The sequence below is a fragment of the Hemicordylus capensis genome, chromosome 9 (genome assembly GCF_027244095.1).
Source record: "Hemicordylus capensis ecotype Gifberg chromosome 9, rHemCap1.1.pri, whole genome shotgun sequence".
Taxonomy (NCBI): Eukaryota; Metazoa; Chordata; class Lepidosauria; order Squamata; family Cordylidae; genus Hemicordylus; species Hemicordylus capensis.
Genome location: NC_069665.1, coordinates 17,105,954 through 17,126,502, shown reverse-complemented (window position 1 = coordinate 17,126,502; position 20,549 = coordinate 17,105,954). Strand labels below are relative to the sequence as shown.

At 44.5% G+C, this 20,549-nt stretch overlaps 2 protein-coding genes across 9 annotated transcripts in view; one reads left to right on the top strand and one right to left on the bottom strand.

The window, feature by feature from the left end:
* The window catches only part of TSNAXIP1 (translin associated factor X interacting protein 1), a 27,015-nt gene extending 7,536 nt beyond the window's left edge, over window positions 1-19,479 (top strand). For all 8 annotated transcript variants that reach the window (XM_053270595.1, XM_053270593.1, XM_053270596.1 and 5 more), the window contains 12 exons: window positions 401-494; window positions 2,137-2,333; window positions 4,502-4,640; window positions 5,499-5,674; window positions 5,803-5,962; window positions 8,096-8,226; window positions 9,537-9,665; window positions 11,697-11,858; window positions 13,416-13,525; window positions 15,647-15,770; window positions 16,321-16,427; window positions 17,757-19,479. In XM_053270595.1, the coding sequence (XP_053126570.1) occupies window positions 401-494; window positions 2,137-2,333; window positions 4,502-4,640; window positions 5,499-5,674; window positions 5,803-5,962; window positions 8,096-8,226; window positions 9,537-9,665; window positions 11,697-11,858; window positions 13,416-13,525; window positions 15,647-15,770; window positions 16,321-16,427; window positions 17,757-18,006 (1,779 nt within the window). In that variant the 3' untranslated portion in view covers window positions 18,007-19,479. The remainder of the gene's footprint in view (window positions 1-400; window positions 495-2,136; window positions 2,334-4,501; window positions 4,641-5,498; window positions 5,675-5,802; window positions 5,963-8,095; window positions 8,227-9,536; window positions 9,666-11,696; window positions 11,859-13,415; window positions 13,526-15,646; window positions 15,771-16,320; window positions 16,428-17,756) is intronic.
* Window positions 19,432-20,549, bottom strand: part of CENPT (centromere protein T) — a 19,642-nt gene continuing 18,524 nt past the window's right edge. Inside the window, exon 13 of the mRNA XM_053270601.1 lies at window positions 19,432-19,879. Coding sequence (XP_053126576.1) covers window positions 19,750-19,879 — 130 coding nt within the window. The 3' untranslated portion in view covers window positions 19,432-19,749. The remainder of the gene's footprint in view (window positions 19,880-20,549) is intronic.

Below are 20,549 nucleotides of genomic sequence, written 5' to 3'. Positions count from 1 at the left end.
ACATTTGTAGAATTATCCAGGTTCCCAGTCCCATGATCCCTGCAGTCAAATGTGTTGAATCTTAATTAAATTGTATTGCCTGCTCAAACTGCAAACTATAGTTCAAGAACAAATAGTTTGTCTTGATTATGGTATGTTGATGTCTCCTCTCTGAGCTATCCTTTTCTGGGCTGTTGTAGAGACTGTGCACTAGTAGATTCTTTAAATATTGTGCAAGAATCTGATCATAGTAATAGTAAAAGGCATCAATTTTTTTTAAAAGGACTATAGTGCACCTTTGCCAAAATAGATAGTAGAAGTGCTGGTCAACCTGAATGAACGAACAAACAAACACACACAACCATCTACATAGTTGGTGGTGGTAGTACTGGATCTCTTCTCTCTCTCTCTCTCTCATTAGCCTTATAGAGAAGTATTTGAGTTCTTCATGGAAGAATTCAGAACCTACAAGCCTTTATTGGCTTCCATCAAGAATGAATACGAATTGACTATAGGTAAGAAAGCCTCGATGCTGTCGTATCAAAGGTACCAGTAATTCTGAGGAAGTAGCTTTGTACAACTTAAGTATATAGATTATCAGAGGCCAAGCAGTAGATATAAACTTCATCAGTCAAAGTGTCCCAGGGCATAGTCTGAGAGCACATGAATGCTGAAGCTAAGCAAGTTTAGATCTGGTCAGTGCTTGGATGGGTGACCACCTGGGAACCCCCACATAAGCTGCCTTGTTTCATGCCAGAAGCAAGGAAGGATATAAATATACAATAAAAGCTAACACTCTCCTGCGGAGTATAAGGGGCTATAGACAGGCAAAGCGTTTTTAAAAAAAATCTTGTGCATAAAATCCCAGCAACAATTCTGTCCTGAAGTACTGCTCCTAGTATGGAATTTGCTAAATTATACCACTGTAGGAAACAAAGACTTGAAAGAAAGTAAATAACTGAAACCAGGTGATAGAAGCAAAGGATGCACCAGATGGGAGCAAAGAGCTCCCAAAGACCCATACAACTGAGTCAAGCCACATGGATTATAGGAAGATCAAATGCTCTCCAAATCCACTTGTGAAATAAGAACATTGTTCAATGCTCCTTTCTAAAATAGTCAAGAGGATTCAGACTTGATGTGTGAGCACTGTAAGATATTCCCCTTAGGGGATGGAGCCACTCTGGGAAGAGCAGAAGGTTCCCAGTCCCCTCCCTGGCAGCATCTCCAAGATAGAAACATAGGAAGCTGCCATATACTGAGTCAGGCCATTGGTCTATCTAGCTCAGTATTGTCTGCACAGACTGGCAGCGGCTTCTCCAAGGTTACAGGCAGGAATCTCTCTCAGCCCTATCTTGGATAAGCCAGGGAGAGACACTCCTGCTTGCAACTTTGGAGAAGCCGCTGCCAGTCTGTGTAGACGGTACTGTGCTAGATGGACCAATGGTCTGACTCAGTATATGGCAGCATCCTATGTTGTACAATCCTAAACAAACTTTCAAAGGAGTAAATCCCAATGGATTCATTGTGTGAACAAGGTTAGGAATTTGCACTGTTAATCTCCAGTAGAAAACAAGCAGTATATTCCTGTTAGGCTCACCACCATCCCGGATTGGCCTGGATAAGAACATGAGAAATGTGATTGGGGAAAATATTTTTTTTGGGGGGGGGGATATCACAAACATGTGTGTCCAGAAATAGCTTCAATCATTGTTGACAGCCGTAATGCATGTGAGGGTCACAACAACTACAACAAATACTTATATACCACTCTTCAACAAAAGTTTCCAAACTTCAACAAAAGTTTCCACATAGAGAAATAATCAATAAGATGGCTCCCTGTCCCAAAAGGGCTCACAAGCTAAAAAGAAACATTAGATAGATACCAGCAACAGTCACTGGAGGTACTGTGCTATGGGTGTATAGCGCCAGTTACTCTCCCCTTGCTAAATAAAGAGAATCACCGCATTTAAAAGGTGCCTCTTTGCCCAGTTAGCATAAGGCAGGACTCCTCAGCAAGAAAGCCTGGCAAAGAAGGCATTCTCAAAACCTACCCTGTATTCTTTTTATGTTTGAAAGGGCACTTCCTGTTTGGTCCAGGAAGGGATGATCACCTTGAACCTCATTAACTGGTAACTTGCCTTTTGCCACCTCCAGCACATCTGAAGGAGAAGATCCGTTCTCTGGAATCAGTGAATGTGATTCTGGCAACAGCCTCTGATCAATACACTCGGCAGGTTCTGGCCCTTCAAGAGCAAGAGAAAATCGAAATAACAGAGCTGAAGAAGGACCGGATCTACTTGCTGAAGTTGATTGACAAAATGAGAGAGGAGAAATGCTCCCTAGAGACCCAGGTGAGGCAGGGCCCTGCCCACCCATGCCTTGTGCAGCCAGCTCTAGGGAGGCAGCTCTTGCAGCCCAGCCACTGGGACTGTCAAGTCATCATTCATCAAAAGCAATCTGGGCAATGTCAATGGCTTGGTATTGTGTGAAATAATGGTTAAAATGTATGTCCAAGAATAGCTTCAGGCAGAGTGGGCAATCCTAATGTATGTGGGGGTCATAAGGTCGGACTCTTCTGCAAGAATGCCCAGCAAAAGGGGCATTCTCAAAATTATGCCTCTTCTCTGTGTTTTCTCTGGTCTACAAATGTGTCTCCACTACTTGGTTGTGCTGGGAAGCGGCAGGGTGGGGAGAGAGAGGGGGCAGTGGCCAGATTTAGGCTTTTCAGCAGAAGGATGGGATCCCTGGCATCTCCAGTGGGATTGGGGGAGACGGGTCTAGATGTACCAACGGCCTGACTCGTTATAAAGTGGCTTCCTATTAGGGTTGCCATATTCTGGCTTTCCAAATCCGTGAGCCTGATTTGCATACCATGTAAATTGGCTTGAACATAATTTTTGAGCAGAATAGTGACTGCATGTTTTGCTCCATAACTCTGCTTCTACAAGGGCTAGAGCTTAGCTTTTTATTTTATTTTATATTATAAATGAAAGCTGAAAGCAGGACAAATCTGGGTGAGCTAAGCAATCTGGGTGAGATGCTTAAAATCCAGGTGAAATCCAGAATTCTGGGGAGCGTGGCAACTCTGCTTCCTATGATCCTGTATGTGGGAATGGAGCTGTGACTCACTGGGAGAGCATCTGCTTTGCATGCAGATGGTTCAAGGTGATGTGCCTAAATGCACCTTTCTGGGTTCTTGTCAGGGCTTTTGTTATAAGAGTAACCAGACACCGGAGAAACATTTCCAAGGCTTTATTTTGCTCTGCTGCAGACAGAGGGTGCCAACTGATTCTCACCAAGCTGGAACCCTGAGTTACAATTTTCATAAGTTTTTATACCTTTTAGTATACAGTTTATACAGTTTACATAAACATTAGCCACACAACAATGATTAAACAAGCTATACCTTATCAGCATGAATCACAGACTTCTGTCTCCTAACTAAGACATCACTTAATCATTACAAGACTCTGAGTTTCTGTTAAAGTAAATACATGTACCTGAACACCTACACAATTATCACCTTATGTGGATTCAAATACATCAAAGGTACCCTCCCCAGCAGCATCTCCAGGTAGGGCTGGGAGAGACTCCTTCCTGTAACCTTGGAGAGCCGCTGCCAGTCAGTGTAGACAATACTGAGCTAGATGGACCAATGGCCTCACTCAGGAACCGGCAGCTTCCTTTGGGACTGTGCTATGAGGCAAATGTGAGGTAGAACTGAAATTAATCACTGTGTCCAGTGATTAATTTCAGTCCTACCTCACTGCACATAATCACCACCTTCTTCTTTCACCAACTTCTTTCCGGCTGGTCTTGCCCCTTTAGTGTTTTCAGACAGTTTCGTTTCCAAATGGAAATCAGCTCTGAAATTAAAATTGCATCACTTGGGCACGTCTCAAGAAGATCTTATTGAGCGAGGATTAGAGCAGGCGCTTTGCTTTGTGAAGCAACGGCTCCGAGATATAGATTTGAAGGAGGAGTCCGCACGGCTACCCAAGGGAATATACTTAGGTTCTCAAACTTTTAACTATAAACCGGCTGAATATTCAGATCAGATCTTGGTACCAAAATTTAGGAGATTTCTCACCCTTGAATGGTCTCCCTTCAGCAGTACTAGATGGTAAATTCAAATGACTTCCTTATGGTCAGCACTGTTGTCCCTGCGGCTCAGGGGATATAGAGTCTATCACCCATGTTATTCTTTATTGCCAGTTTTATAAGGACGCTCGGACCAAATTTATTGCTCCTATTTTAGCCATTTATCCTGGTCACACAGACCAATTTTATTTGGAAATTATGCTGGCCAGTTTTAAACCTGTCATTTCAGATAATGTGGCAAAGTTCTGTTTTGTGGCGTCGAAGCTCCATAAAGACTGCATTAGTAATTTGAACAGTTTGTGATTTTGTAAACTTTTGAAATTCTTGAATTTTCTTATGAATGCTATTAATTGCTATTGTTGGTTAATCTGGTCTGTGACCGCAATAAACATCCTACTACCACTACTATATTGCACAGGTGTCTAAGATGCGGAAGACAGTGGCAGCAGAATACCTCCGCTACCTGAGCGAGTGCGATGCCCGCAAACTGCTGCTTATCGATCTCAATGAAATGTACCGTCAAAAGGAGGAAATGAAGCTTGCCACTACGGTCCTAGGTAGACAATGTCGTTTTTCCAGCTGAGGGTGGCCTGAAGAATCTGCATCCAATGGCAAACCTGAACTGCCTTTTTGGGGGTGGCAAATGTGTGCCCAAAATATGCCACCCCTGCCTCCAGCCTCTGGTAGAGGCATACCTTGGCATAGTTACTAGTACTACAGCAGATATTTATATACTTAGCAATGTTTATATTTAAATGCTGCTTTTCCACAAAAGTTTTCAAAGTGGTTTACATAGAAAAATAAACAACAGACAAATAAGATGGTTCCCTGTCTCAAAAGGGTTCACACTCTAAAAGAAAACATAAATAGACACCAGCAACCACCACTGGAGGGAAGCTGTGCCGTGGATGGATAGGGCCAGTTGTTTCGTGGTCTGATTGCTGAGTGGTCAGGTGAGGGTCAAATGGGCCAGAGGCAGAAGGCAGAGGCAGTTATGAATACAAGGCAGGAAATACAGAGGCAATGAATACAGAGGCAGTTATGAATACAACAAATATTTATCTACCGCTTTCCAACAAAAGCTCCCAAATCAGTTTACATAGATATAAATTAAATTAAATTAAATGGCTCCCTGTCCCCAAAGGGCTCACAATCTAAAAAAATAAACACAAGATAGACACCAGCAACAGCCACTGGAGGGATGCTGTGCTGGGGATGGAGAGGGCCAGTTGCTCTCCCTCTGCTCAATAGAATTACCACTTCAAAATATGCCCCTTTTGTCCAGTTAGCAGGGGGAGGAATTGGAACCCAGCTCTTCTGCCCTAGCTGGTGCTCCTCTGGTCCTGATTCTAACTGTGAGATTGAGCCATAGATTCCAATGGTGACCTTGTGCCTGCCTACTTTTTCTGTTAAAGAACATGAAGGGAAGGGGGAAGACTCTGTCAAGGTGACACTTGCGTTGAAGATGGCCCGGCAAGACCTCACCAAAGCCCAAGTGGAGTTGAACACCTTGAAAGCAAACTATGGAGATGTCGTGCCCAGAAGAGACTTTGAAACACAAGAACAAAAGAATCACGAGTTGTCTGAAAAGGTACCCAAGTGCCAATCCTGCCTGATACTTCCCTGGTGCTGGATTCTGTATTCATACAGTGACCCTACGGACACGTGGCCTGCACAGAGCACTTGGTTTATTTTTTCTCTGCCGGCCTTGCCTCTCAGATGCAGATCCTTCAGAAGGACTTCGAAGAGCTCCAAGAAGAGTACGACACCATGCTGGAAATCCACAAGCAGGTTTCCGAGGAGCGAGACCAGTTCTATAATGATTTTCTTGATGTCCAGCGCAGCTCCACCCCTCGGCCTTACTGGGGAAAGTGTGCAGGTACCAAACTTAGCTCCCTGTAATGCTGCAGCTGTGCAGCGCCTTCCTCTGTAACTTGTTCATAAATGATCTAGAAGTTGGAGTAAGCAGCGAAGTGGCCAGATTTGCAGGGGACACTAAACTATTTAGGATTGTAAAAGAGATTGTGAGGAACTCCAAAAGGATCCCTCTAAACTGGGTGAGTGGGTGACAAAATGGCAAATGTGGTCTAATGTAAGCAAGTGTAAAGTGATGCATATTAGGGCTAAAAAAACCCAACTTCACATATATGCTGATGGGATCTGAACTGTCAGTGACTGACCAGAAGAGAGATCTTGGGGTTGTGGGGGACAGCTCATTGAAAGTGTTGACTTAGTGCATGGCAGTGGTGAAAAAGGCAAATTGCATGCTAGGGGTCATGAGGAAGGGGATTAAAAATTAAAATGCCAGTATTATAATGCCCTTATACAAATATATGGTGTGGCCATATTAGAGTATTGCGTACAGTTCTGATCACCGTATCTTAAGAAGGACATTGCAGAACTGGAAAAGGTGCAGAAGAGAGCAACCAAGATGTTCGGGGGCCTGGAGCACCTTCCTTATGAGGCAAGGCTACAGCATCCGGGGCTATTTAATTTGGAAAAGAGGCGACTATGGGGAGACATGATCGAGGTATATAAAATTATGCATGGAGCAGAGAGAGTGGACAGAGAGAAATTTTTCTTGCTCTCTCACAACACTAGAACCAGGGGCCATCCCATGAAACTGAAGATCAGGAAATTTAGGACCAACAAAAGGAAATGCATCTTCACACAGACAGTGCATAATTAATCTATGGAATTCTCTGTCCGGGATGTGGTGATGGCCGCTAGCTTGGATGGCTTTAAAGAGGGCTTAGACAAATTCATGTAGGACAGGTCTATCAATGGCTATTAGTCTGATGGCTATAGACCACCTCCAGCCTCAAAGGCAAGATGCTTCTGACTGTGGGCTACCCAGAGGCATCTGGTGGGTCACTGTGTGAGACAGGATGCTGGACTAGAGAGGCCTCTGGCCTGATCTAGGAGGGCTGTTCTATGTTCTTTTGCCCCATGGAGAGAGACTCACTCTCTGTGCTCCAAATGCACTCTTCTGATCAATACAAAATATCGATACATGATACATATTTTGCATCAGTGGATACATGATCTTTGCTCATTTACAGAACTTGAGGCTTAAAGACAAACAATTGGGAAAGATGGAGAAGCAAAAGTTGTTAGGGGCAGTTTGATTTGAGATTGTGCCAGTGGTATAACTCAACACAATGATAGGTCATTATGCAGGGCCAAAAGGAGTGTGGTCTGAATCCTAGCACATTTTACAGATTATGCAGATCAGATCAGATCAAATGTTATCGTACTAACCATAGGACATGACAGACTTGCAGCAATATGTATCTAGCAGACTTTATGAACAATGAAAAATACATTAGTAAACTTCACAGTCAGTAAACGTTTCAGTCTCTACTTTCCCTGATCTCTGTTAACAGTTTATAGCAATTTTATCCAGTTCCCTTTTCCCAATTCTCTTGGCTGACAAACCAAACAGAATCACCTTATGGGTTGCAAAAGCAATAGTATAGCTGAATAGGAAACACAGAACTTCAGCTTAGAAGTTAGTTCTCCTCATATTTAATAGAGGGAGTATAAATCTTTATCTGGGCTCTGCAAATAGTGGGAAGTAGTGTGTTAGGTCTTCAGCTTGATTCTATCCATTGATGCATAGTCTCTGAGTCAGATTACACAGTAATCCAGGGAAATATGTCAGTTTAGGACCTATTGAAATCAAGAGGATATGGGTGTTTGCTTGTGCATCTAAGGGATCCAACTCCTGATTTAGCATCAGGACTGTGCCAAGGGTTGTTTTTTTTTTTAGCCTTTCCACCTCTACCCATACTGCAGTTCTGATCAAAAATCCCACCCCCGAGCTATTATCCCCAGGAGGGAATCTGCTGTTGGTACCATTTTATTCTGCTGTCAATGTAGACCAAGCCAAAATGGTAGTGACGACGATTATTACAATATTGTATAAAATGCTCCTTCTAGCCCTCTAAAAGAGAGCAATATTGTGATTGCTACACTTCATATAACATCTTGCCACTTCCTGCTATTTCAGAGGTGATCCCTGGTGGCGTTGAGCGCTGGCAAACTTTGTCAAAGGGCAAAACTAGTGATCAGCTAGTAGACGTGCTTCTGGAAGATCTTGGCGCAGCTCTGCTGAGAGAGAAGGACACTTTCGTGGCACTGGTATGGCTGCGCTGCGTGTTGCATCTGATGGGATTTGTATTGTATTGTTTCCTCATCCTGTACTGCTGTAGATAGAAGGGGAAGGAAAGTAGCGAGGGCTTGCAGAGTCTTAATAAGCCAGCTGAAGCATATAATTTATTTCTGTACTGCCAAAATCCAAGGCTGTATGTCTAATTTAAAATACAAATTATCTTAATTTTAAGTTTAATTGCTTGCAATTAGATTTAAACAATTAAAACAATACAAACAATATAAAAACTTTCCAAACACTTAGAACTAACCAAGAGTCTGACTGAACAGGTATGCTTTAAAAACTTTTCTGAAAGCTGTCAGCTATGCTGAAGCCCTAATTCCAAGGCCTCCGAGTGGCTATAGAGAAGGCCTGACCTTCCATGGGTTGCCACCAGACAACCTGGTGGCAACTCTAGGCATACAGGTGAAACTCGGAAAATTAGAATATCGTGCAAAAGTCCATTAATTTCAGTAATGCAAATTAAAAGGTGAAACTGATATATGAGACAGACGCATTACATGCAAAGCGAGATAAGTCAAGCCTTAATTTGTTATAATTGTGATGATCATGGCGGACCGCTCATGAAAACCCCAAATCCACAATCCCAGAAAATTAGAATATTACATGGAACCAAGAAGACAAGGATTGTAGAATAGAACAATATCGGACCTCTGAAAAGTATAAGCATGCATATGTATTCAGTACTTGGTTTGGGCCACTTTTGCAGCAATTACTGCCTCAATGCGGTGTGGCATGGATGCTATCAGCCTGTGGCACTGATGAGGTGTTATGGAAGACCAGGATGCTTCATTAGTGGCCTTCAGCTCTTCTGCATTGTTTGGTCTCATGTCTCTCATCCTTCTCTTGGCAATACCCCATAGATTCTCTATGGGCTCAGGTCAGGCGAGTTTGCTGGCCAATCAAGCACAGTACACTGTATACTTTTCAGAGGTCCGATATTGTTCTATTCTACAATCCTTGTCTTCTTGGTTCCATTAATAGTTGTAGTTCAGCAACATCTGGAGGGCCACAGTTTTGGGATGCCTGCTCTAAGGTGTGCACACATGCATGCTCTCACAAGTTTTCTGATGTCCACTTAATTTTAGATCCCGCTCAGGTTGAATCAGGAAGGCCCCATTCTGAATGCAGGTGCACACACAGTGCCTTGATACTGCCACCTAGAACAAAACTCATTCTTCACAGAGATGAAAAAAAATTAGAGGGACCACTGGCTGTGGGGGCCTAATTTGAGCAGGCCTGGGCTAGATCTAGCATCTGGTACTCTTACTCTCTCTAGGGAAGAAGCGAGAAGGTCCCCGTGTTCCTGAGGTGCGACGGTATGGTTAGAAACAAGAAGCTGACCAAGAAGGAGGTGGTGGCCATTTTGAGAGAAATCTGGAAAGAGAAAATGACAATAGATCTACAGGTCTCTGTGTTCTGACTTTCCCTTTTCTTAGACTAGAAGAGAATAGCAGTGTACACCAAATCATGTTAACTGATGAGGAGTCTAATTCTTCCTGGCTAGTCCATTCCTTATGGATTTGGGGGCAAACCTGTCCAACTCTATGCTATGGCTCCAGGAAAAAGAAAGTAGTCTTCCCAATGGCAGAGTGAAAGCTTCTTGATTAAATAAACTAGAGAACTGGCCATGTGATTAATCAGGGCATCTGCTCAACCAACTTCAAAATGGCCATTCAGACCTAATGGAGCAATTGTTTGTACAAGCAATGCAAACCCTCCCTTGACCATGGGGAATAATAGAGAGGCAGTGTGGTGTAGTGGCTACAGTATGAGGTTTTGAGCCTAATTTCGAATCTCTATGAGGTTCAGTGGGTGACTGTAGGCCAATCATACACACTCTCAGCCTAGCCTGCCTCACAGAGTTATTAGTATATGAGGCAGCTTGGATGGTTGGTACCATTTGGAGGAATAAATGCTCGTTATGATTTTTGACAAGGTCTGTACCCATAGAGATGGAAAATAGTTGAGAACATTGCAATACTTTCAGCTTTCAGTGTGTATGTTTTTATTGTCCTGACCATTCTGCCTGCCACGGCCAAATTTGCACTGGTGTTTTGAAAGTATTTAAAACATAGAAACTACTATAACATTTCGTGTTGTCAGAGGAATGCAAATGAACATTGGTAGGAATGTTCTCGGTTGCTGGGGCCAGGGACATCTCCATGGGTTATCTCCCTCACGAGTTCCAATGGCAGGACAAAATCGATTGGTTGAGGGGGGAAAGGTCGTGCCTACTTGAGCCTGAGGGGGATTACTCCACCCCAGTTCTTTCTGTAGCTCCTTGGAGTGTTTTCTCTCTTTCCCAATTTCCTTTTCTTTCCTCATATTTTTCCTCATCTAACCTTTCAGACAGCCTCTTCCTCCTTTGGGCCCCCATATATTAAAATAATAATAACTAGCCAACCCCACACAGAGCATCTGTGAGCTTTTTGGGGCCGGCAGTTACCTCTCCCCACCCTTCTGCCCCAGTCTTTGCTTCCGGGCCCAGCCGCCTCTCCTCCCCACTGCCACTTCTCCCCCCAACTTTCTTTTCCCCCTCATGGGCCTTTCCTCCATGGCCAGGCCGGGCCCGCCACCTCTGGCCTCCACAGCTGGGCCGCAGCGGCGGCAACCCATCCTCCTGGGAGCGCCTCAGCCAATCAGGCGTGTCCGCCACCCAGCCAATCAGCTGGGCTCCGGGACGCACATTCCAAGGCACACCGAGGAGAATTAATATAATAGACAATTTTCTAAAAATCTTCCTCTCTTTCTCCTTGCTGCTCCTCCATCTCCCGCCACTCTCATCCTCCCCTGCCTCCCTTCTCCCTGCCCATGGACTATGGAGGCAGGTTAGAGCATTAATCTACAGAGCAGGGAGCAGTTCAGCCGCACACTTCCCGGGCCACATGAGGTCTCTCAGAGCCCCACCACCCGGGACAGCATAGGAATTACCACAATGGATCTATTGTTCTGGAGCTCACCATACCTGGTTTAAACTCAGGAAGTTATTGCAGCATGGTGTGCTGTATTTCCTGCATTCTCAGAACTTAACAATGAGCGTATCCTATGCATCTCATCTCCCATCACGGCTTCTAGAGCATAACATGGCAGAAAACATAAACACCTAATGTATGAGCGTAATCACAAAGTCTGCATGAGACTGGCCAATGCCAGCGGAAGGGATGGGGATGCTGCTGTGGCTTGAATAGCCTCTTGGTTTTTTTTCTCATGGAGATGCCAATTACCACAATTGCCAAAAATCCCTATGAGCAGTCATGATTGGTTCCAATCGCCAAAATTTATGGGTCTGGCTCATGGAATATATTGTGAGGAGGAAAGAACCATGTCTGCTGCCCTGAGCTCCTTGGAGGAGCAATGGGATATTAATGCACTAAACAGTAAATAGTTTTCCTTTAACAACTGAGTACTCTTGGTGAAACGGCTGCCTCTTTTACAGAAAGGAAGGCGAACCAGCCTTTCGGAGTTCTTCCTTAATTTCTTCCAGAGAAGATATGGCGATGCTATTGCTTTTGACTGGACTTATACCATCTTTGAGAACATCAAGCTCTTTCGCACAAATGAAACCATGTCCTTGTTTTATCGTATCCTGATTGGAAATGTGAGCAATTTGCTACTGTACTCCATGTTTTCTGTTTCTTTAAACGTAGAAGAAGAAAAGGGGCAGGGGTGGCGGCATTTCTGCAAAGTAACTATACAGAGACTAGGAAAGGCTATGAGAAAGTTTCCTCCTGCCTCCAGTACTCACCCTGCTTAGCCACTGTTGGCCTTACGTACAGTCAGGCATGATCAGCTGGTCATCTTGAGTCATGGAGGCTTAGGGTGGGCTTTTGTCAGTAAATTCACTTGCAGGTACATGTAGGAAGTAAATGCAGCAGCAGCCCTAAAAGGCCCTCCAAACCATTTTTGCTGGTCACTGTGTTCAGTAGCTGTTGCTCCAAGTCAGACCATTGGTCTATCTAGCTCAGTATTGTCTACACAGACTGGCAGCAGCTTTTCCAAGGTTGCAGGCAGGAATCTCTCTCAGCCCTATCTTGGGGATGCTGCCAGGGAGGGAACATGCTCAGGCCCTAAGCTACGTCAAGCTTAGAAGGCCCCATAGAATATTATTTGTTTTTTTGTAATGCTAACAAAAAGGACAATAAAGAGAATAAAGCTTTATTCTTACTTGGCAAAAATGCACTGAGAAGACAAACCATCTAACAAAACCAGTTCCTTGCAATAAGCCTTTTGGCCTTGGAAATGCCCTTACATGAACATACATTATGTGAGACTTGAAATTTAATCTTTGTTATTATCCAGAGGTTGCTCATAATGTGAGGGCCTAAGCTGTAGCTTGCTTAACTTGTGCCTAAATCTGGCATTGGGCACAGTACTGTAGTTAACTGAATGCTTTGTCAAATTTAAAGAACCTCTGGAAGGAAAGGGCTGAACTGGGGATATTTAGCAACCACAGAGACTGGGCACGTCATTGGCCTGTGATTCTGCAGCAGCTAAGCATAGGTTACCACTTTTAAAAGTGGTTAAAAGGTAAAGTGTGTAGAGTGATATAGTACCAGCAGGGGGATTCAAACCAGCAACCTTCTGCTTGTTAGTCAAGCATTTCCCTGCTGCACCACTTAAGGTGGTACTTTTAAAGTGGTGGCTCTCATATTTAGCAGGGGGGAAGTAAGTGTCCCTATTCAGCCCAGCCCAGCGCCCCTATTAATGATTTACTGAGGTCTTTTTGAAATTTCATTTTAGCTAATCCCTTTGAGACAGGGAGCCATCTGTGAGCAGTATATGCATAACTGAAGCACTCACATATCCTTCCCCATTACCCCCCTGCCTCCACATTTCTCTGTGATCTCCCTTTTGTCTGTTTCTAGATTGTAAGCCCATCAGGACAGAACCCCGTTTTCTCACTTTCTGTATAGTGCCCTGTAGTTAAGTCAGGGGCAGGTGACCTTTGGCACTCCAGCTGTTTTCGAACCACAACTCCCATCACTCCCAACAACATGGCCAAGGAGGATGGGAGTTGTAGTTCAGCAACAGCTGGAGGGCCAAAGGTTGCCTACCTCTGACTTGCATGGTATGATAAACAACTAATGATATCATTAAAGCAGAAAAAAGCTATACGGATAATGCTTTCACAACACTGTTGCCTCCATGTTCACAGCTAGATGAAGGAGTATACCACAGCCATCTCCAGCAGCTTACCTCCTTGCTAAGGGAACTTTCTATCGTTGACTCCTCAAATACTGGGCAGCTGACATCTGAACAGTTCAGGTAAGAGCTTGGAGCAGGGAGGAGGAATCCGTAGACCAGTGAATCAGCTGAATCAGTTACCACAAAGGAACAGGGCTGTACTAGATATGCTTGTTAACTTTAAGCACAACTACATTTCTTTCCATTGAGGCCTTGATGTTTTGTAGTGTTAAGAATACAAGTATGGACCCACAGACAAAATGTTGCAGTATAGCCCTGGTACATATGCCCAAGTGCCCAAGTAGATAAAGGTTTTAGATACCTTTCCCCCTCTGAAGCAGAAGGGGTTGTTGTGACTATACTTATAGAGCATTCTTCAAGCCGAGAAATGCCCAGCTCATTCTGTTCAAGCCCTCATTTCCCCTTTGCTGCTCACCAAGTTCCATTAGCTCTGATCACCTGGTTGTCTGTTAACTGCCCTCTGAGTCCACATACATTCCATTCCATTGAGGCAGTTTGTGGGGGATTTGGCCCCCTTAGGATGCTTTCCATCAGATTGTTGAGAAACCAGCGTATGTAAATTAACTTGAGCCAGTCAGGATCTCTCTCGCTCTCACCCACAGTTGTTCCAGCTATACATCCCTATCATAACATTTCTGGCTCTTTTGGAAACAGATATAAGACTTTGGGAAGCTTTTAATGTTGCTACGTTCCCCATTAGAATCCTGCAGTGGCCATCCCTGCAGCAGAGGCCACAGTGCGCAGGGCATTACAGAGCCGGCTGTTGCAGCAGAAATAGAATATATACTCCTCCTTTCAGTTTGCACTGGTGGGTTTGCACTTTAGCACACTAGGAACATAGGAAGCTGCCTTATACTGAGTCAGACCATTGGTCCATCTAGCTCAGTATTGTGACTGCCTACCCAGCCTGGCAATTGCTTCTCCAAGGCAGGCATCTCTCTCAGCCCTATCTTGGAGATGCCAGGGTAGGAATCTGGCACCTTCTGCATGCAGGTGCTCTTCCTAGGGTGGTGCCATCCTCTAAGGCACTAGTTCCCAACCAGGTTTCCTCCAGATGTTGCTGAATTATAACTCCCAGCATCCAAGGGATGCTGCGAGTTGTAGTTTAGCAACATCTGGAGGAAACCTGGTTAGGAACCAGTGCTCTAAGGGGAATATCTTCCAGTGCTCACACATGTAGTCTCCCATTCAAATGCAACCAACGCCGACCCTGCTTAGCAAAGGGGACCATTCATGCTTGCGACCACAAGACCAGCTCTCCTCCCATTAGGAAGGGGGATACTAGTCGCTGAAAAGTAATAAAGGCAGAGGGACCACATTGTAGGACAAGCAGCCAATGGACCTTAAAATGCCACTGACTGGATGTTTAGTGGGAGTGAAGGATTGAATCTCACCTTCTGCTCTTCCTTCCGAATATCCAAAATGTGGAATGCTCCCTTTTTTAAAAGGGTGTGACATCCTGCTTTTGTCAATACGCTTGAGGTAAATTGCAGCTCTCCTCCTGAGCCCTCAAGCATCACAGGGTACAGCTGGGCCAGCTTGACACCACAATCCTTCTGCCCTCACGTGGGAATGGACAGAGAACGATGCCACTCAGGACAAACCACCACCACCACCAAGGATTTGTCTTCTTGTTTGAACATAGCACTTGTCTCTTTCCCACAGCGCTACAGTGCAGCACAACTTCCAGAGCAACCCTTCCTCAAACTGGCCTTCACCGTCCCAGGCCCCCTCTCACCCCCATCTGCATAGGGAACCCTCACTGCCCAATTCCCACAGAGCTTTTGCTACCTCAATCACCTTCAGTACAAAACCACCAGTATCTATCTCTCAAATTTGTACACTGCCCCAAACGTTTGTCTCCGGACGGTTAACAATAACATAACAAGTTAAAACAAACATACAACTTTATTTGAAAGTCAAACACAGATTAAAACTCGAAAAACTGAAAAAGCTTAGGTGAAGAGGTGGGTTTTCAAATGCTTCCTAAAAATTGCCAGAGACGGGGAGGATCGTATTTCAGTAGAGAGCACATTCCACAACGTAACTTTAAACCAGATCAGAGATAAATACCAACATATTTTGCTAATGGTAATTCTAAAACAAAACCAACCCTCCCATTTCGTCACAAGAGGTACAATGGACCGACCAATTGAAGAGTTTCCTCCTCTTCCACCACAGTGTTGCCCTGAAGTCTGCTTTCCCATCAAAGACTGAGGAACAGATTCAGGAGTTAACGGAGTCAGCAGGCTACAAACTAGAGAACCCAGAAGACCTTGTGATGTACAAGCTCCTGTTCTTAGAGGTGGGTATCAATGGCGTGTTTACTCAGCTTGCTGCATGAGAAATTATTCATTGGCTTTTGAAGGAAAAGGGGGGGGGAGGATTATACAAGTATACATGTTGTTGGGAAAGTGAACGGAGAGGTTTTTCTCCCCTAATATTAGAATGCTGGATCATCCACTGAAATCAATGGGCAATAGATTTAGGACAGACAAAACACACTGACAGAATGAGTTACCACAAGACGTGATGGCAGCCTCTGGCCTAGAAGGCTTTCAAAGTGGGGTGAGAGATGCATGGCTCCTGCCTCATCCAAGGGCTATCAGCTGTGACTGCTAAACAGAACCTCCTTGATGAAAGAACAGGCCAGCCTAATGAGCCATAACACAAAAGCATCGAACTAGAGCGGTTTGCTGGCAGAATAAATCGCTACCTGTTAGGAGAAGTGGGCTACCCGGAGATGTGCCCTACTTGTCCTCCCTGCCACCCCCCACCCTGATCCCCCTTTGCAAGTAGGTCTCATCAAGCAGATCTGGTCCTAAAAGGTTTTTTTTAATATATATATATTGCAGGATGAGGAGGGGAAGACAGAACCCTTGATTGCAAAGCTTAAAAAGCAGTACAATAACGATAAAAAGTCCTATCTGCGTGAGCTCCGTGCTGAACTCGGAACCTTGGAGTAAGTATAATGAGCCATAGAGAGATTAGATTCCTAGTGTCTAGATAGACACGCCAGACAAAAATAGATTTCCATCCTCATTTATTCATATGCACTGAAGAAAAGTGGAGGGCAGAGAAGGGGAGTTGAGCCAGGCAGCAACAGAGCTCCTTCGAGAATGGGATGAAAATGTATGGAATTTATACTCGAGGCTGGTTTCTTTTTATGTACAGTTACAAATATTTATACATGTACCCCATTATTCACGGGGGTTTCATTCACCTACAACCGCGAGTAATGAAACCATGAATAGTGAGTCATTGTTCCTATGGGGATTGGGGTGTTAGGTTCCTGCAAAGGATGGGGATTTCAACAAAATTGGATGGAGATTTCAACAAAAGGATTTCAACAAAAATGGAAAAACAGCACGATTCCTTGAAAGAAAGTGCTGTACCATGCTCCACGGGTCTCCATTTGTCAAGTACTGCTCCCCCAAACCACCAGCTTAGCCATTTCTCAGCAAAAGTAACAAATATTTCTCCCCTCCCCCTGCTCCCGCAACAGACAAGCCACAAAATGGTGGCTGGAAATGACCTTGGAGGGCATTTCTGGCCATCTAACAACCGTGGATACGTGGGTATTAACCCTTTGTGTACCCATGTATGCCGAGGTCGGGTGGTTATTTGTGGACCATGCACGAAACCACATATAGTGAGGTCCACCGGTGCTGCTTTTCAACAAAAGTCCTCAAAGCAATTTAAAAAACAGAAAAATAAGATCATTTCCTTTCCTAAAAGGGCTCCCAGTCTGCACTCTCTCTGCAGGCCCTTCAGAAGAACACTGAAGACAACACTTATTCTGTCAGGCTTTTAGCTAATTTTTTAAAACTCCATTTTAAGTTCTAATTTATCTGTTTCAGCTATTGATTTTAAAGTTGATAGACATTTTCATTAGTTGTGAACCACCCCAAGACCTGGCTATAGGTAGTATAAAAAGGTGTTAAACAAGATTTAAAAACCCACCAGGGAGACCACCACCACTGGAGGGCTGCAGTGCTGGAGCTGGATAAGGACAGTTGCTCTCCCCTGCTAGATATAAGAATTGCCACTTTGAAAAAGGTGCCACTTTGCTCGGTTAACAGGGATAGCAGTCAGCAGCACCTCACCTTTTCAGTGCGATGAGGTAGGCTTGGATAGATGGGCATCATGTCCAGGGTAAGTGATCAGGGTTTGCTTGAAAGTACAAGTGATCTCAGACAGAAATGACATTTTTTTTGCTTGCCACAGTCCAAGAAAGGACTGCCTTACAAGTCAACACCTACCACTGACTGCTTTGCCATTTGACACACAGGGAGGTAAGGCCAGATGACCTGCGGGCTGCTTTTGTCATACTTGACCCTGGATTGGCTGAGCACATCCTGGACACTTACATCAGCCTAGCCTTCCAAACTTCCAAAGATCAACTGGATCCTGCTGGCTCAGTGCCTCTGGAAACAGTGATGCAAAGACTCAAGGCTGGAGACATCAAGCGGCAAGGAATACCTGTTCAGACAGAGCCAAAGCATACAATCCCCATCGCTGAAGAATCAGAGGTCACCTAAACTGACCAGATCCTCTCCTCCCCCTTCTAAGAGCCACTGGAGCAATTCAATGTATGGAGCGTTTATCTAGAACTAGACAGTCCTGCAAGAGCTCGGGATGATAATTGACTAACACCCGCTCTTATACTAGTCTAAGACAGGAATAAAGATTAACACTTTTTTTTTTTTTGCTTAGAACCTTGTGGTCACAGCTCCCTTTCTGACCTTGGAAGAACATAAGAGCTTTATAGTGCAATACAACTAAGATAGAACAAGAGGTTCTTTAAAACAATTTTTTTTTTTTAAAAAGGGACACTTCAGATTTCCAATTCAAACCATAGCATTTCCCCAAGGACAGCCACATCAGACAGATTAGCCTCCGGTAATGCATATGGCCCAGCTGTTGCATAGAGGCTGTTTCACTCTTTGACAAGAGGGCTAAAGGATGTTCAGACACACTGGCAGCACTTGTTCCATCCCCACAACTCTGTGCTCAGCCACATGGAGAAGCCGTGGTGTAAGCCAGCTGCTTACCCAACTGGGTGCTGACGCCTTTCAGCTTCCTGCTTTCAGAAGATGCTTCTATCTACTGCCCTTGCTGGGACTTGCACAAGATTCAAAACTTTCTTCGTTTCTTCCTGGCAGCCAAACTGGTATTCCAGCTAAACCTCAAATTGATTTGGATTTCGAGTTTGTAATTTGAGGACAGGCTTGTTCATACAACCCTGAACAGGATTTGAGGAACACCCACCAGGGCAAGAGAGCCATATATGCTCCCGGTCATGTACATAGTCATGTGAACTCAAAAAGCAAGGTAGGAGGAGGGGAGAGTGATGATGTGGGAGACGGGAGCTGGGTAGGATGGCCTTTTGTCCACACTTGGTAAAATACTGGGGACGGAATGTGGGTAGGGTGCATCTATCCTACCTGTCTCCCACACAATCCCTCTCCCTTACCTTGCTTTTTGAGTTCACACAACTGCCCATGGGGAGCACACACAACTCTTAACCTGGCTAGACGCTCCTCCAGCCTTTTTTAGGGTCATGTGAATAAGCCTAATATTACTTGCAAGCAATGGATAGTGTTGAGGCATTAGACGGTTATTATCCCTTTGCCCTAATAATTTCCCTTCAGCCACCCACACACTCACCCCCAAGGGCAAAGGCCCATGTGTTTCACATAAGGTTGTTTCGAGTAAACACCTTACAAAACAACTTCTGGCAAGAGTGTTGTAATTGGCCAGAGAATCCAAGAAAAGGAGGGTTTCCATGCTGGTTGTACCAGTGTAGATGCTTTGTTTCCCAAAAGCTGCCTAGGCTGTTTATTTAAGTATATTGCATTTGAAATCTAAGGAGAAATTCAAGCCAGGCAGCTTTTGGTGCAGCAAGATCATCTGCTCTTATGCTTGTGATGGTGCTCTTGAGCTCCAGAAAGTAAAGGCATAAAGAAAATACTGTGTGCTTTATTTAACAAGTCTATTAAAATTAATACAGAGCTTGTATTCTTCAAGACCTTTTGCTTATGTCCCAAAGTCAGGAATAGAACAATGCGGCTTCTACAACAGAAACTGGTAGCACTCAGCAAATGGTGCAATGGTGTATCTTTCTGAAGTTTTTTCACACTCCTTTGAATTAAGTACATAAGATGAGCTAGCAGTGCTCTTTGTGCTTCAGTTTAGAGTCCAGGCCATCCTCCAACCTTTCTTCCTTTCCCCAAATTAGAAATAGACTATTTCTTGTCAGCTTCCACACGCTTTGCCAAATCTCATCGTGGCTCAGAAGGGACCACTTTATTTCCACTTGTGGCAATGGGAATTAGTAGCTTCCTGTATTCCAGAGGCAAGTGACGCTCTATCAGCACATTTAAAGGTGTTTTGTCTGTTATCAGCCCTTGCCTGGAGAGAAGAGGGGGATATGGGAAGACACTGATCAGTAAGTGTGTACATTCAGTTCATGGCCATTTGTTCAAGATCAAGGGTCATTTTGTCCATAACCAAAAGCACCTCCAGTTTCCTGGGGCATTGGCTAGGTGGCAAAAAGGAATTCTCAGCCAAATGTGTACATTCTGTCCATAGTCCTCAAGAGCTGTTGTGACTTCAGGAGGCCAGCAAGGTAACTGGCAAGCAGATCCATGACTATGTTAGTCCCAAAAAACTGAGAGGCATAAAGCCGGGGTGGGGTGGGGTGGGGTGGGGGGCGATATCTGTTAGTGCCAGTCCATTTGTTTTCAAAGTTTTTCAGGACCAGACAAAAACACACACACACACACACACACACACACACACACACACACACCCCAAAACGTAGCTCTGTCAATCTCTCACACTCTGACAGTAGTGAGGTTTTTTTAAAAATATTGCATCAGTATCCTTACTTGCATCTGCATTGAATAGCAAAACTATTTGAGTGCATGTGCGGGAGGAGGGGGCAACAAGCTAGCATCCATCAGTCCCTTATTCAAGGAGCAGTATCCTTTTAATTCCTATTCCCTGCTGTGCTGCTGCACACAGTCAGAGATGCAGCTGCTGCCGACTGGGCACTGGCTTGCAGAAGGGCACACAACAT